At 40.0% G+C, this 17,771-nt stretch overlaps 3 protein-coding genes across 8 annotated transcripts in view; 1 reads left to right on the top strand and 2 right to left on the bottom strand.

Moving 5' to 3' along the window:
- LOC125879897 (ankyrin repeat and fibronectin type-III domain-containing protein 1-like) overlaps nt 1-7,775 on the bottom strand; it is a 35,128-nt gene extending 27,353 nt beyond the window's left edge. Inside the window, exons 1-3 of one of the 2 annotated variants that reach the window (XM_049562047.1) lie at nt 7,620-7,775; nt 3,499-3,878; nt 432-714 (exon numbers count right to left, since the gene is read on the bottom strand). In XM_049562047.1, coding sequence (XP_049418004.1) covers nt 432-714; nt 3,499-3,654 — 439 coding nt within the window. In that variant the 5' untranslated portion in view covers nt 3,655-3,878; nt 7,620-7,775. The remainder of the gene's footprint in view (nt 1-431; nt 715-3,498; nt 3,879-7,619) is intronic. The other variant, XM_049562046.1, reaches the window with a different exon arrangement.
- The window catches only part of zgc:65811 (uncharacterized protein LOC393524 homolog), a 635,041-nt gene continuing 619,833 nt past the window's right edge, over nt 2,564-17,771 (bottom strand). The window contains exon 10 of the transcript XR_007447990.1: nt 2,564-2,817. The gene's annotated coding sequence lies outside the window, so the exon portion shown is untranslated. The remainder of the gene's footprint in view (nt 2,818-17,771) is intronic.
- The window catches only part of LOC125879894 (meiosis inhibitor protein 1), a 103,041-nt gene continuing 96,912 nt past the window's right edge, over nt 11,643-17,771 (top strand). For 2 of the 5 annotated variants that reach the window (XM_049562041.1, XM_049562036.1), the window contains exons 1-4: nt 12,801-12,838; nt 13,514-13,580; nt 13,952-14,109; nt 14,361-14,484. In XM_049562041.1, coding sequence (XP_049417998.1) covers nt 13,966-14,109; nt 14,361-14,484 — 268 coding nt within the window. In that variant the 5' untranslated portion in view covers nt 12,801-12,838; nt 13,514-13,580; nt 13,952-13,965. Of the gene's footprint in view, nt 11,686-11,925; nt 11,965-12,800; nt 12,839-13,002; nt 13,172-13,513; nt 13,581-13,951; nt 14,110-14,360; nt 14,485-17,771 lie in introns of those variants that run through there. The other 3 variants (XM_049562039.1, XM_049562038.1, XM_049562040.1) reach the window with 3 other exon arrangements.

The raw sequence follows: 17,771 nt of genomic DNA, 5'->3' as shown, positions 1-17,771 counted from the left end.
GATTTATATTTCAAACCTTGTTTTCATGTTTTTTATTTTTTGTAGTTTTCACAGTGTCTGGGTGCCTGCGGAGGAGGGAAGGATGGAAATAAAACTTAAAAGACATTTGTTTGATGCATGGCCATTATTTCCTTAAACCGGTGCAGTTACAGGAGCTCTTTTAAGGTCTAATATGCTCTGTGAATAACTTATCTTTACAAAATTTAGTCTTAACTTTAAGGGGAAATTCTGAGAAAACGTCACAATTGCCTCTTTGAGTCTTTGTACTATGAAGTTTTGTGAATACGGCCCCAGGAAAAGACAACACTTACAATATTAAGATATCCAAAATCTAAGACGATACCTGGTATCATATCACAATATCTATAAAATATGGATATATATAGTGCCCAGCCCTATGTTACTCCTATATTTAAAAAAATAAGACTTACAAACAGGGTTATGTCGTGCTCCCGCCTTTGTCAACACATGGAGCAGGGGGGAATTGTGGGTAAGGGCAGCCACGTCCAGGGGGACCAGGCCCTGCTCGCTCACCCTGTTCACCCCCTTCTCCCTTTCTCGCTCCCAGTCCTTCTCCTTCTTCTCCCCTCGCTCCCACATGCTTCCTCCTCCTCCTCCTCCTCCTCCTCCTCCACAGTTGGTATGGTCTCTGGACAGCAGGCTTTGCACGGCCAAAGTGTCCTCATTTTCCACTGCTTCCCACAGGGTCTTGTACTAACGGGGAGCAGGGGGAGAGGGCAAAGGGCCAATAGGGGGAGGGCGGGCAAGCGTGAAAGACAGAGGAAGAGAATTCATACTCATAAGAGAGATTTATTTTATGGGGGAGAGGGAAGGGAGTTGCTGTGCAAAGAAAGAGACAGTAGATGAGACGATAATACGGCGACACATAAATCAAGTCATAAATCAGAGCAGCAATCTTGGCTGGAATAATGTATTCATAGTGACACACAGTTAACATGTAATGGCTTAATAAGATCTTGTAATTCAAAAAAACAAAAAGACACTCTGCCAGACAGGATAGCATTTTAACCAAAGCAGAAGTCAGCAAACTTTACTATCAAAATAGCCATTTTTACCCAAAAATGTTAGAAAATATAGCCACAAGCAGCAATCCCAGTTTCAAGATCTCCCTCGGCCAATAGAGCGAAGCAGCTTAGTTACCCGAAATCAAAGCCATAAGCTGCAGCAAGTGGGTTTTGGGCTCCACAAGGCTGAGCAAAATTACTTTACTTTGTGTAATTCAGTCTAAATAAGTGAGACAATCACACACTTGTCCCACCATTACAATGTATGCAGCATTTTTTTAACTGAACGAAACTTGGTCTGAGCGTTCAGATGTTAGTTTCAGATGTGTCCACTGCGCTCAGTCAGGATTGCTCAATAAAATTTGAGTCATGGCCCATTTCCTTTTAAGCCCCACCCTTTGTGAAGCATTTTGGTGGTGGAGTTAATACCAGGGATGATGTTTTCTTATAGGCTGACGTGGAAGTAGCTGATGAGGTGGACGGTATGCCAGAGTCTGAGATCCATAGTGGCTCACAAGAATTTCCATAGACTTGGAATGATAATAAAAATAATTAGCCAATATGTTACATAAACGTTAGCTAACGTCACCTCACTGGTGTGGATAAGTGCAGCATGGTGATTTTGTGTATTTTCAGACATGAGACAACTTAAATGTCCAGTGTGTAGGATTTAAAGGAATCTGTTGACAGAAATTAAATATAAAAAGTATGTTTTCTTTGGTGTAAAATCACCTGAAAATAAGAATCACTGTCTTTTCGTTATCCTAGAATGAGCTGTTTATATCTACGTAGTGAGCCAGTTCTCAACTACGGAGTCTGTCATATTGCACTGTTTCTACAGTAGCCCAGAACAGACAAACCAAACACTCAGTAAGTTTAAATGCACAGTTAAGTGGAGCTACTGTTACATCTCAACTCGGCCATTTAATTGGACTACTGTCCTTGTGCCAGTATACGAGCAAGAGAGGGGAATCGAATCATTGACCGAAGTATGTCCGACTCCGTTACAACAGGTGGCGATAGATAGCTTTCAGCTTGTTAGTACTGGACCTTTTTCTGGTTGACCTATTACATCACAGACCAAACAATCGAGCATCGTCCAGCTGTTCTGCCACTTTTTTGAACAGGTCGTCATCCTGTTTTTTCCCCCCATCCATATGTTTTAAAATATTAAACTCTTTCATCTGACACAGCATGAACTGTGTCTCCTCATCCTTCTACAACTGCACGGCTCTGGATGTAGATTTTGACATGTTGTCACTGGCTTCTTCCTCTGTTCTGCATTTAATGCTATTCGACGTCCAGGTCAAAGCCCGGGATGGAAACTGGGGAGCATACAGATCGCCTTGGCCAGTTTGGGTCCGATACGTACCAGAGTAATTTGACTCCCATTCGCATTATCTGGGTACACTGGAAATCCAGAGTTCTCGCGAGAGCACAATTTGAATTTGCTCAGCGAGTCACTCTGGCAATCAGTAATGATGCTTATTACCCATGCCGTTGGAGCCGAGCTGCACCAATCACATCGGTGTATCTGATATAGGCGGGCCAGAGGCGAGCTAAACAGATGACGACAGCGCTGCGATGATGAAGTCCGGAATCAGTCAGTAAACACTGCAAGATGGCTACGGATGAACACCAGCTGTTTGAAACGGCTTTGGCCGCTACAGTGAACGAGTTAGACTTGGCTTTTTCTCTAAAAGAGGAACAGAAGACGGCGCTCGAATCTTTCCTTTGCAAGAAGGACGTTTTTGCTGTTTTGCCGACCGGATACGGCAAGAGTCTAATCTACCTGTTAGCTCCACTGGTAGCTAAGCTCTGGATAGGTCACCCTGTGTATTGTTCTGATTGGTCGTAGTGTTATCCAATTGCGTGCAGTGATATTTTCAAATGCATGCTTGGTGCCGCCCCTCGAGTTGGGCCATTTGCATTACTCATAGCCAGACCCTAAATCTTTCTAGATTTGGGTCTGGATTTCCAGGCTGTTATCTGGGTGCGTTAGTCTGACTTTAATAAACTCGTTTGTTCAAATGTATTTTACATGGTTTTAGTCAGGCTGACACAATAAATCGATTTTCTCTAACGTCATGTTAACATCCTGGCTCTATACGGAGCTTTTCATGCTTTCACATTGGCCACTGTAGTTAGCAGCCCCTCTGCGACGAGCCGAATAGCATTGGAAAAACACTCATTTGTAATGTTCTTTATTCAGTTACCAGTTTTAATCACTTGTCTGTTTGTTTTGAAGAGCAGGAGACCTCTTTGGATGAATCGGCTTCTGGTAAAAAACCTCCTGAACAATGAACACTGAAGGAATACGAACCGCGAATTCATGCTTGGCACACAGAAGATTCAGCTGGTTGTAATTTGTAGTCCTCACCACTAGATGGCATTAAATCCCACACACTGCTCTTTTAAACCTTAAATTATCAAACGATAATTTGGTGATCCCAGTTGAAGACCCAAGACTTACAGCATCTGCAGACTTGCTGAGGTGTTTGGGTGCGTCCGTTTCCGAAGCAACAGATGACTCTCCTCCCCTCAGTCTGACGGACAGGTTTCTGTAGATGCGTTTGGGGGAGACAGGACCCAGAGAGCGCCGGCGCTGGGGTGGGTTCCTCATGGACATGACAGGAGAGGAGAGGAAGACAGGGGATAGCTGAAGAGAACGAAGAAGAAGAAGTAGTGAGTGGTGTGAGGGATTGGTTAGTTCATGGACAGAAAGATTAGGAGCTCCAACCTAGGAGCCATAGAGGGGGAAGACGGGATGAAAAAAGTGGCATTTGAAACCATAAAAATTGACAACATGGGGAGAATGAGGAGGGTGTGAGAAAGGTGAAAGTCATTAGAAACCTGGAGGAGTTGATAGCGGAGAATGAAGTGAGAAATAAATAAAAAAAACAACAGAATATACAGTCAGGCTCACACAGATTCTTCTACAGTAAAGGCAATTTTCTGCCGACTTGACGGGTGAGTATAGGCTGAGCTGAGTAGTGCTGTTGTGTGGGTGGATAAATGGATAAAAGTTACAATGCCTGTACACAGTAGATGAAAAATGCCTTGAGGCATTTATTTTTTGTGCCTCTTACTATTCTGCCTTTTGTTCTTCCTTTTTCTCGCTATTATGTGACGCCGGTTTTATTCGCTCTGAATGGAGTCTCTCAGCACACAAAGCGACCGACCCATCAATCTAATTAACTAAAGAAAAGCAATCTCATGCAGAAGAGCCAAAATTCTCTCCTCATAATAAATACGAATCTCCGCATATCATCAGCTCGACGATAGAAAATCCATCATCGCCACTACAGTAATGATGGTTCATTATCAATTCCATCGCCTTTTCATCATCACAATCAGTCACATTTGAGCCTGAAAATCTGTCTTACAGTTTTTTTCCCCCCAACACTCGGAGCAAGACGCAGTTCTCCCCCTCCCTCTCGCTCTTCAGTCAGCAACTCTTCTCTTTCATTTGTCACTGTCTTTCTTCTCATTCCCCCTTTTCTCTCCGCTTTCTCTCCACAACCCTGTAGTTTGGAGTGATTTTAACGTCGCCTCGGTTTACGTCATGCCCCGAGCATTCAGATCTGAAGAGCATCTTTGGGAAAGGGGGGATACTCAAACTCTATCCTCTGTGTCATTTCTCTCTCTCATCACCATGTTCCCGTCTAAAGGAAAGCTTCAGATTTCAGCGTTTTATGGAGTTGAATTTCAAGTCAAATCCACTGCCCTTGCGTGAAAGTGAATACTCCCCTAGTTGGTGCCAGCTGAGGACAGAATATGAGGGCTCTGGCCACAACGACGCCACATGACACAATACCATGCTTCCTCACCATCAAACTCACAGGCTTGCACAGTAGCTACACTGTCTATATGTGGGGATGCGGGTGTATTGTGTAATATACCAGCCACTGTTATTGGTGCAGTTTTCCCTTGTTTGTTTATTATGTCTTACATCAGTTGCGGAAAGTGCTGATGGAACAGTTGAGGGAGAAGATAAGCTTTAGTGTTTGTCTTTTTTTTTTGAGCAGCACAAAGATAAGACACCTGGGAGGAAAAGAAAAACATATTTGCAAACTGTGCTGGTATTGCAGCAGAGGGAATATGTGAGTGGGGTCTTGTTAGGCGCTTAAAAAGAACCTACGCTGGCCCCCAAACAGACATACACAATAGATTCATTGTGGTTTTGTTGCATGTCAGTTCCTCAGGTTGTGGGGATGTTGGTTTTTATCTCAGTGCTGTGGCCCACACGCTGAGAGTAAGGTCTGCTGCAGCATATTTGCAAATAGGCTTTCAGTTTTTGTCATGCTGCTAGATGCTGTGGCTCACAAGTTCAGATGTGGATGGAAACATCTGATGACTAATATTTCTCAGCCCAAAGGAAGTGACGCAGGATATTAATTTGTGCAAACAAACTGCAGAGGACATCACATTCAAAGGTTATCAGACTGAATCTAACTTTACTTACAAAAATGCATTTTGTCCACTGCAGTTGTGTCTTTCAGCTTATTTAGGGACACACAGGCATTGTGGAAAGGCAACAGTCAAATGAACAACAGCAGAACATTAGGTAATGAATACTTACAGTAAGCACGCCGTGTCAATAGTGACAGATTACAGCCTAACATGTCACAAAAAGATGGAACGATTATTAAAATTTCTACAAACTAAAACATTTCCCTCGCTATTTCATTTTTATTTTGTATACTATAAGTGTTGGGAAATAGTGAACTATGTAATTAAACTAATAGTTTAACTACATTTTGCAGTCGCTTGCTGGTAGTTTAACTTCAGTTTATACTTCGGATTAATCTTCCAATCTCAATCAAACGCTCCCCTCCATTGACACTTTACACATACATATTTTCAAGACTGCTTGTAGTGGTGTTAATATTTTAGTATCGTATAATCTTTTTACGTATGTAATTGTTCTTACCAGTGTTATTCTGTTTTATAGTTGTGTGCATGTTATACTGCTATACATTTGTATGTCATTCTTTCCATTTATGCAGTTGTTTTTAAATGTTCTATCAAAATAAACTTGATTTGATTCAAGCAGTTAAATCTTTTTTTTTTTTTTTTTTGCAATTTTTGTGTAGTTAACTACTGAAACTACAAACAATAATGTGACATAAAAGGACAGGAATGATTTTTTTTTTGCTACTCTAATGTTATTTAAGCCCCTCTGACCACAGTTTATCATGTCTTGATCATGGCAATTTATTAACAAATTGACAGAGAAGTTGTTGCATGCCATTTTACAAGTTGCATGACTAACTCCTACTTGGTGTAATACCCCCACCTGGACTCTAGTGTCTAGAAGGCAGGTGTGGCGAGTGACTCTTTATATTATATTTCATGATAATTTCATGGATTAAACTAATAGTTTAACTACATTTTGCAGTAGCATGCTCATAGTTCAACATTAATCATACTAGTACTACTACTAGAATAGTGATTCATGTAGTTAAATTACTTTTTTGGTTACTATTTTTGTGTAGTTAACAACTGAAACTACAAACAATAATGAGACATCAAAGGAATCATCTCATCTTTTGCCATTGCTTCTCCACTGTAACTGAACCCCCCTGACCACAGTTCATCAAGTGTTGATTATTGCAATTTACTAACAAATGTCCAGAGAAGTTGTTGCATGCTGTTTTAGAAGTTGCATGACTAACTCCTGCTTGGTGCAATACCCCCACCTGGACTCCAGTGACTTTTTGTATTATATTTTGTTGACATTTCAAGCATTAAATTCATTGTTTAACTACATTTTGCAGTAGTTGTTTCTGGTAATTCAACATAACCCATACTTGAATAGCCATTAAAGTAGTTAAATCACTTTCTTTTGCCATTTTTGTGTCATTAACGACTGAAACTACAAACAATTATGGAACATAAAAGGGATGATATTGTCTTGATTGATGCAGTTTACTAACAAACTGACAGAGAAGTTGTTGCATGCTATTTTAGACTAACTCCTGCTTGGTGTAATACCCCCACCTGGACTCTAGTGTCTGGAAGGCAGGTGTCTGACTGAGGGGCGCTACATACAGAACCAAAGCTGATATTCCTTTGCACTTTTTGAATAGTTGATTTTTTTTTTTATCTGACTTATGTAGGCTATGCAGTTAACTGAGTTTAGAGGCATTTTTGCTGGCATGTCACTCTGTATTATATTTTCTTTTAATTTCATGCATGTACTTTGTCGACATGAAGTCTTTACAAAGTAGTTTGAACTTTTAATGCAGCTTTAGTTAACCAAACCAGATCACTCGCCTGGGAAGCTTTGCCGTAGTTCAACTTCTTTTAGTGTGAAGTAATTGGCAGCTTGCAAAGCTATGATTTCAAAGTAGCTTCCCCAACAGTGTGATCCCATAGCAGCACCATCACAGCCTTTTCAGACAGCTTATAAACTATACACACATCTGCAGACAAACGCCACGCAGGAAAAGTGCCAGACAGAAAGCTATCATACGCCCACAGGTAAAAGTGTGAAACGCAATGGGGCAATAAAGTCGATGCATTTGGACAACAGGTTAAAAACTATGCCCAGTATGAGCATTAACAACTGTTAAAAGTTTAATTTCTTACCGTTAAGTCTTTACTTTCACTTTAATCGGCCTTTTCTCCAACGCTGCACCGGTGCTTCTACATGTTTTACACACCCGTTAGTCAGATATAATCCATTTTACCGGCTTCAGGAGTTTTCACCTCTGAGGGTGAAGCGCACCTGAACTTAACACCCGACTGAGAGACTGCCGCTGCTCTGCATACACACAGACACACACACACGCGCGCGCACACACACACGTCTTCCTTGTTCCGCCCTCTTCCTACTTTATCTCATCTCATTTCTGTGAAACTTTTGTTTCAAAACTAACTACAAACAAGTGTTGTTTCATATAAATAACCTGATAGGCTTTATCTTTGTAGACTCACAGGTGGGAGCTAGTCATTGTTTTGCAAGTCACAAGTAAGTCAAATTTATGCACTCATGTCAAGACAGACAAGTCCCAAATCAAGTCCCAGGTCCTTGTGCCTTAATTTTTGAGTCCTGCACAAATCACTATGCACTTTTCACCAAATTTAATGCCATTTTAACAACAGAGTAATAATATATTACATATGCAAAATGAATGAATGATTTTCAAAAGTTGTATTTGTTAAAATAAGTTAGTTAAAACAACTAAATATAATCATAAAAAGTAGTGTTGGCATTGCACTTTCATTGCGTATCATCATGAGACCCGAACTCTTGTTTAGTATGCATTTTTAATTTCTCCTAGCTATTTGGGATCAGTAGGACCTGATAAGTATAAAAACCTAAGACCCAATGTCTTCAAACAAGTACTTACTAATTAGCAGTGTCTTAGCTTGTTAGTGTTTACTACTAAAATTGGTCAAATTTGTTGCCATATCAAACTACAAACATAAATGAATAAGTTTCAACCATAAAATGTGATCAGGTTTTGGACCTTCTTTACTTTTGTGTCAGCTGCAGACTGACTCAGCAGAGGTGGCTGCCATCTTGTTTTTACATAGACTGTGCTCTTACTACCACAGTATGGCACATGAAAGTGTCCACAAATGAGGACAACAGGTTTAAGTTGAGGTCAAGTAAACATACAAGGATGCAGAGTCTCAGGAGGATCATATAGCACTATCAACTTGTACCACAACTGAATTAATCTTAGTTAGTTAATCGCAGTTGTATTTAACTCATCTCAGGGTGGAAAAAATGTCTAGTACTTCATTCATTCATTATCTGCTTACGTATCTTGTTGGTGGCTGCAGGGGGGCTGGAGCCTATCTCAGCTGTCATTGGACAAGAGGTGGACCATCACAGATCTGACACAAAGAGACAGATAACCATTCACACTCACGCCTACGGGCATTTAGAGTCACCAGTTAACCTAACCTGCATGACTTTGGGCTGTGGGAGGAAGAATAAACCCACGTTGACACAAGGAGAACATGTAAACTCAACACAGAAGGGCCCCAGCTGGCCAGTGGGATCGAACCTGGAGCAGGTGGCAGTGCTAACCACTGCACTGTAACCATCTTTTACTTTTTAAAACTAGAACTAGAAAATGCATCAAAATAGAGAGCCAAGAGCCGCTGCACAGGCGTGTGCTGCCATCTTGATCGCCATCTCCTGCTCTCTTAACAAACTGGCGTGGGGGAAGGTATTAAGTCAAGTCAAAAGGTTCAAGTCCAAATGAAGTCACAAGTCACTGGTGTTCAAGTCCAAGTCAAGTTAAAAGCCTTTTTTGATTTTGTCAAGTCTAATGTCATCAAATTTGTGACTTGAGTCTGATTCAAGTCCAAGTCATGTGATTCACATCCACATATTTCTGTCGACTATATTGTTCACTAATAATCCAGAATCTTTATAGCTACAGTAAAGTTAAAAGATTTTATGCGCCCTTTTAAAATGCATGATAGGATAGCTAGTCTTTGAAAAACCAGATTGAGCAGTGTAAGGCTTGTACTAACAGTGAATGTGGTATTGTTTCTGAGCAGTGAAGCATCTTAATGTCACCAGGCAGACACAGCCCTGCAATACTTCTGTCAGTCTTTACCACAGTTAAATATATACAGGCTTGTCACTGAGTCATAATTACATAGATATAAATGTAATAATTACCTTAACAAATAAAGCGGTGGCTACATGACCTGTGAATGTCGTTGTCACTGGAAACAGTATGTTGTGATAATGCAAGCAGAGTGGTGAAGTGTGGGTTGGTGACTGGAAACAGGTATATAGCTATATTTAGGGTATAGCTCAACGCCCCCAGTGATGACTGTTGTATATAACTGGGTGGGGGAATTAAATCTGCACAAAGTGTTTCTTAATCTATTACTGCATGATTGTTTTACACTATAGAGTCATTTTTGTGCGTGTGTGTGTGTGTGTGTGTGTGTGTGTGTGTGTGTGTGTGTGTGTGTGTGGAGGGGTTGTACACAGGAAGTGGTTGGAGATATATCAAGCCAAATGAGAGAGAAAAGCAAAGGCCAAGCAATGAGGGGAAAAAATGCTTGCATGTTAAGTCTCCACTTATGCTTGGTCAGAAGCTGAATCCATTTGTCTCCGAGCTTTATTGGCCCCCGAAGAATTGTCTATGTGAAATAATTGTCAAATAAAGTTGACAGATGTGCGTCGGCTCGAACCTGAGCGATGAGCGAGGCTCTCTGTCTCTTTCTCTGTTGGTTTATCTCCCTCACAGGGGCCAATAAAACTCAGAGACGGATGGATTTAGCTCCTGTCCAAGCACAAATGGAGACTTTGGAAACAAATATTTTCCACCTGCTTGTCAGAGGTCTGCTACTCTTTTCAGTCAGCCAAACAAGGCTTTGACCACTTCCTGCACACAAAGTACTACAACGCAGTACACTAACTGCCTCCAATTTGTCAGAGGCAACACATATTGCACACTGAGAAACTGTGCCATTACCCTACACCTGTACACACTCGTGCACACTGTCACACAGAAACTCACACTGTGGCAGAGCTGAACTGGCTGCACTTCATGTCATGCACTACTTTGATGTGCTGTGAACTCTGTTTAAGGAGTAGTAGAGAGAGCTTATAAACTGACATGTTGGTAGTGGCTGATAATCGCCCCCACACTCCTATCATCAGATAGTTGCTCTGCTGCCGAGAGGCTTTTGTTGTCATGGCGATAACCAAATTGTGGCCTTCACTGCTAAATGATACTGCAAACAAACTCATGCATCCCACCATATACTCACAGCATATTATTCAGCAATGACATTCCTGGGAGGATGAATTGATGCCGATGCATCATTTTAAAGATAATGTATGCCTCATGCTCAGATGGTAAGATATCAGCCTAACCTTGAACTTCAGAGACTTTTGATACACTTACACTTTTGATAGCACCACTGCATAAAAAAACAATGGAGCAACAAACCCTTGAGAAAAATATGTATGACCTAAATAGGCATTCTGGCAATTCAGCTAAGAAACAGTGTAAATATGATAGTAAGGCAAATTAAGTATTTCCATGAAGAAGTTTAAAAGGTCATGCAAAGTTAGTACAGTCTGTGCACCAACCAGTCATTAACATAATATATGAAGTAACACCTATTTGAACAAATTATTTTGAGTGATTTAGAATCAAAACATTTAACCAGAACAGCCCCACACACTGATAAAATGTCAGATCAAATTTAAATGGTTATAAGCCCCATGCTTCTCTGACTTTTATTATGGAGTAATAACCTGGAATAGTTATACATGATTGCTCACCACACAGAACGGTCTTATTGAATGACAATGAAATAAGTATGGGGAAAGTTATGTTGTTCATTTTCATATTTTCAGTGTTGGGGAGTACGATAGTTACATGTAACTAGTAGTACATGTAGTCCATTCGTCCATTTTCATAACCGCTAATCCTCTTAAGGGTCACGGGGGAGTGAGAGGGTGAGAGATGGGGTACACCCTGGACAAGTAGCCAGACTATCACAGGGCTGACACATAGAGACAGACAGCCATTCACACACACATTTACATCTATGGACAATTTAGAGTCACCAATTAACCTGCATGTCTTTGGACTTTAGGAGGAAGCCACAGTACCCGCAGAAAACCCACTCTGGACAGAAGGGCTCCCTCCTGGGATTGAACCAGGTGACAGTGCTAACCACTACACCACCGTGCCACCCCTAGTTACGTAGTCAAATTACAAAAAATTAACTTAATTGCAATCCATGACAGTTATTGAGAAAAAAATATGTAATTAAAATACAGTTACTAATCAAAATTCTGGTGATTACAGAGGGGTTGCATCTAAATATATTACTTTCAGTAAACTGTCTATATGTGAAATATGGCATTTATTCTCTTGCTTTGCATCTCTTTGTTGTACAGGAATTGGGCACTGCGAGTGCTGTAGTGGTAGTTGATGAGGTAGGTGTATTACTGGGTGGATGAGTAGGTCACTGAGGCGGAAGTGGGTTTACTTTCCTGTATATCCCAATGGCCTTGTGGCTGAAAATTGGGTATACAGGCAGAAAAATGGCAACAAATTTGACTGCAACACTAGTGCGCTCATGTTTTTAAGACTTTTTTTTATTTTATTGCCCAGTTAAAACATGTGCTAGAAAAGTAATCAAAACTTAATCAAATGTAATAACTTGCTGTGATGACCCCGACATTTATCACAACAAGGTCATATTTTGACACATCTGGCAATTCTGTTTGGTCCCCCATAAAGCAAAGCCTTGGTGATGTAGGTACCATTGTAACTAGCCACTTCCCTATATGATCCACAACTTTTCCCAAAAATGGGTTAACCAGTTTACATTCCCAGATTGCATGTAGAAATGTTCCTGTTTCTGACATTTCCAACATAAATTATTAGCCAGTCGATCCCTCCCGTGAAGCTTAGAAGGAGTAAAGTAAAACCTATGAATTAATTTACAGTGAAAAAATCCCCCTTGCCTCCTTTATATTTATGAATTTCATCCTTTTATTGGTTTCAAAACATCTTGCCAAAGGGCTGCAGTTGAAAAACAGGCAGCTAGCTAACACTGGCACATTCACAGAAATGCTGATGTGCATTGTAAAATAATAAATAAAATAAATGAAATGAAATATACATTTCTGCATTTGCATTTTTAACTAATATCTATTTGACTTTTACTTTAGCTATTTATCTTGTGAATGAAATGTTTTTTGTTTAATAAAGTTTTGATTGAAAAGAGGGGGCGTTAAAAAAAAACACTACCGCCTTTCTTCCTCGAGCTTAAACGACGTCGCTACATCACTTTCAAGTTTAACGGTTAGTTAACGGATTTGAATATATGTATTTTATTTGATAGCGTTGTTGGTGCTTTTTATTTTGGCGTTTTAAAGGAAAACTTTAAAAAGAAATTGTTTACTGCAGCTTACATTTGTTTATGAGAAGCCTGTCCAAGTTACTATTTAGCAAGCTTAATGTTACAAGGGCTACAAGCTGTGTTAACTAACATGTATGCTAGCTCAACGCATCATATTGTGAAAACCAAGCAACCAAGAGCTGAAATGCTAGCAAACTGCCAGTAGCTAGCTAAAAATTACTAAAAAAAAAAAAAAAAAGAAAAGAAAGAAAAAGAAACTGTATACTGCAACTCAGGTTTGTGTTTGAGGAACTTGACATTTTATTATTCAGCTAATGTTAGCTTAATGTTAGAATGGCTACAGCTGTGTTGCTAACATCTATGCTAGCTCAAGGCATCTTAAAACAACCAAGCAACCAAGGGCTGAAACGCTAACAAACTGCCTGTAGCTGGCCTCAAATTACTTTAAAAAAGAAAATATATACTGCAACTTGGTTTTGTGTTTGAGGAGCTTGACATGTTATTATTTAGCTAGCTTAATGTTACAATGGTTATAAGCTGTGCTAGCTAACGTCTATGCTAGCACTCAATTATGTTGGTCTAGCTTAGTGTCCCTTCTTCTTACCTTGCTTATCTAGGAGAAATGATCCCTCTGGCTTGAACAGGAGTACTCTGATATTTACAACTATTTGATCAAATCACCAGGTAAGATCATTATTTAACCTAACAAACATCAAAACCAGGTCTTACACAGCTTAATTAGCTTCAATTTGTACAATTAGTCTCCACAAATTGGCAACTGTAACTATATTCAATAGCCTCAGTTATATTAAAGCTAGCTACATCCCCAATACGACATCCAGTTTTGTGTTATCAAGGCACAGTTTTGTGGTTTGGCAGCTTATAAAAACCTGTTTGCTATAAGTTAAAAGGAGGCACTTTGATGCAGTACACACAGTCAATGGAGAGCGTTGAATTGTTTTCCTCTGGTGTGAGCTGTACTTAGTTGCAGTATCTCTTTTTGCTCACCTGCCTCACTTATAAAATGATTTGTTAAACATTTTGTACTTTGGCAGGTGGAACGACCAACATGACGTGTGCGGATATTGTTTATGATAAGATCCACTTCAGACATGACCCAAAATGGAGCGGCCGCCTGGGGCCTGCAGAGGGAGGTGGGCTGCTGCTCTGTGTGGCCTGTGTCATGGAGATGATAGAGAGTGACGATATAGCGGTGAGGAATATGTGATTAATCTGTCTTATGTGAATAAGAAGCTTTCTTTCTACCAATATTAATCCCTCCACTATTTGGCTGGATGGTGTATGTTAAGTTATAGGTATGTGTATGTGTGTTTCCCCCTGCATCTTTTTAAGCTGGACTAGAAAATATTTATGGAAAATAGATTATACTTTTAATTTCCCCTGATGCACAAGCTTTATTTACATTCCCATATCTCTCTCTCTCCCTCTGTCTCTGCTGTATAGTCAGTGCGGAAGTCCTTTGCCTTGTCTGGTATCAGTGAGGTGCTGAAGTGTTCTCCAGGGTACTTGAGAGAGCTGCTCGGACAGGACCACACAGTCTCTCTGCGTTTTACAGCTTCTCTACTGGGTGAGAAATAGTGGCACATACAGCATGAGATTAGGATGTTGACGAAGGACTAGCAACAATGATTAAGACGACTTGTATTTCTCACCTGTTCTGTGCTGGGACAACTTACAGGCTGATAAGTCATAATGAAGGTGTTAAGAAGGTCACTTAATAAGAAGCACCAACAGGAAATATGGCAGAGCATTGCACATAAATCGAACCTCCTTGGAACTAATCTCCACTGGGTCAGTCCACAGTCGTGCTAGTGCTGCAGTTACATCACTGCTTCTCTGCAAGGTCACACTGAACAGTCGACACAATAGATTTTATCACACTACCTGAGCAGTGAGGCACAGATATTTTCACAGTGTTCAACACAATACAGTAATATTGAAAAAAACAGATCCACATAGATAATAGAGCTGACCTGCTGTTCACTGCTTTTCTTTCAGCTTAATCGGAGTACACACTCTTGCCATCTGTGGTAGGATTAAACCAGTACATTACATTTATTGATGAAGTGGGCAGAGATTTGTGCCTTAATTAAGGGCTGGGTGTTGCTTTTTGTACCCAATGGTGTAATAAATGTTCCTTTTTTGTGACAGCTAGGTTAAATCTAATGTGTAATTGTATTATCAGGGCATAGTTTAATTATTTAACCGACACTCTAAAAAAATAAAAATCATTGATCTAGTTTATATTTAAGTAGACAGATTGATTCTATGTCTAAGTTTTTTTCAGATGCTTTTCAACTCAATCAAAAATCAATGTCTGGGGTCTTACTTTTTTGTAAACTGTGCAGAATTTGTCAGCTACTGTTTGTAAACCACATTGCCAGTGAAAGTGAATCCACACCCCATTTGCCATATTTGCATTTTCCAATGCTTAGTCTACCGTTTTCGTAGCTTCCTCTGGGGTGCATGCTGCTTACTGTCTGGCAAGTCCTGACGTCACCTGTGCCCAGGAATGTCCCGAGCACGGCAGAATAAGAGGAAAATACAGGCATAGGGCAGGGTCTCCACAGATAAATACACTGCCACACACTTCTAGTTGGGCATAAGTGATGATTAAGAAGAATTACTTTTGTAAATCCTGCATAATATATCTTTAAGTTAAAGCCATAGAACATCAGGTATTGGCACCTTTCTTCTGTTTTAAAAATACAACAATCAGCCTGAAAAACTGAAATGCAGGAAACAATCTGAAAACATTTTGTAACTTGTAAAACAGCATTATTTGGCATGCGGTTTTATACTTTGCTGATAGCTCAGACAAATCATCTAGTGAAAAGAATAGTCAACAACACATCAGATATTGGGGCGTCGGTAGTGTAGTGGATAGTGCCAGCGCCCCATGTACAGAGGCGATGCCTCAACGCAGTGGTCGCGGGTTTGAGTCCGGCTTGCAACCATTTGCTGCATGTCACCCTCCCGCTCTCTCTCTCACCCCTTTTCACTCTGTCCTATACATGGCAAATACAGATACAAATACAAGGCAAAAAAGCTCGAAAAAATAATCACATCAGATATTGTAACAAAATATGATGAATTGATGAATGAAGATGATCTTTGAGTGGGGGGATGAATTGGTACAGTACTTGTCTCTATGTTGACTGTACATAAAGTCGTCAATATTATGACAACCACTTAGCAAAGCCAGTGACCTTGTGAGATAATGCTGATGCACAGGAAGAGTAGCTTTCCAAGCCTTGTGTTGTGGTTAATTCTTTACTGCCAGGGCCAGTATATTGTCCTCACTACAATGAACTGCTAAGTGTCCTATAGGAGATGTTATTAGGGTGGCAGTAGCACTAGTGTGTTAGTTTATAAAATCCTTACACTCACTCTGTTATAAGTATACCGTAGTGTGTTTAATGGTACCATCAGCATCAGAGGAAATTACTACAGTTATGATACTTACTTTCTCACTGGACAAATTTTACTAGGTTATTGCAGCATAACGTATTATGCCATATGAGCCCTAATCAAATTAGTGCAATGAGAGGATATGTGGCAAAGTGGTAAGCCGGTAAAAGCTATGTTCAGTGTGACAAGACATTAAAAGAGCCATTACAGGGCTTGTGTGATGGTCTGCTGAACTGAGCTTCACCATGTGTCAATGAGAACATAATCCAATATAAAATATGCCTTTCATCTCTCCCACTACATGTTGTCCTTTTTTTAAACATGCTTATATGGTAGTATTTACAGATGCAGCCATAGAAATGGTATCATTTCTTACACACTTGCTTCGTGACATGGCTTTTTCCTGCTACATGTTTTGGATATCAAGCAAAACTAAACCTATTTACAGCAGATGTGACAGTCACACGGGTTCCATTTCTGTAGAAACTAGCGATCGACTGATACTGGATTTTTTAAAGGCCCATGTAATAGCAACAGTTTAAAAAAAGATAGAAAGATGATCATTCAATTCTTTTAGTCTTGACTGTGTTAGAAACTCAGGTAGAACTGAACATTTGAGTCCAAGTAATAAATCTGGATCACTGAATATCAAACTCATAAATACCTAAACAGATATATAAATCTTGAACTGAACATCAAACCAATGACAGTAAATGTTGGTGGGAGTGATTTTTATTTTGTGAGCTATTAATTTTCCTCCAAGTCAGCCTGAGATTCTCAGGTACACAGTGGCATCACCTTGACTTTGTGTATGGAGCCTCCATGCAAAACAGTGATCAGAGATGGGCAGTACTTCTATTACTTGTATTTAAATTACGTATTTCAATTATTTTTGAGCATTTCATAATTACTATTTGACAGGGCTGGAACAAAATATCACAGTAAGCTGTAACAAGATTCTTAAGAATGGAGTAATTTGTGTTTTCAAAATACTCAAAATACTTTCCCCCTGATTCATAAAACATAAAAAAGCAAGAGTAGGTCAAGACCTAGTTTAAAGCTGTGTGTGAAACACGAGAGGGATTTTGATTTGGAACAGGAAGTGACAGCACTTCACTCAGTCACAGACTTTCGCTCTAGTGCAATAGTGGGCTGCAGGAATGAGTCCTAAACCCTGAAATGAGCTAGCATTTTTGCACTCCTGGTTGCCTTGTCTGAAAGTCAATGGGGCTTTTTGAATGGGTTTTTGGTTGGATGCCTGAAGTAAGGTCTGTGGTTAACACAAGAGGCTTTCACATTGCGTTCTATGACATGAAGTATGACAGTAAATACCCCACTTGAATTTTGAAGCCTTCATGGTTTCTTAAAAAACATTGTTACTATGCAGTGGCTAAATGAGACTACAGAACGTCATCACAGGGAACACGACTTAACCGCCTTGTT

This window comes from Epinephelus fuscoguttatus, linkage group LG19 (assembly GCF_011397635.1).
Source record: "Epinephelus fuscoguttatus linkage group LG19, E.fuscoguttatus.final_Chr_v1".
Classification (NCBI taxonomy): domain Eukaryota; kingdom Metazoa; phylum Chordata; class Actinopteri; order Perciformes; family Serranidae; genus Epinephelus; species Epinephelus fuscoguttatus.
The sequence above is the reverse complement of the archived record's forward strand: the minus strand, read 5'-3'. Positions and strand labels throughout refer to the sequence as shown.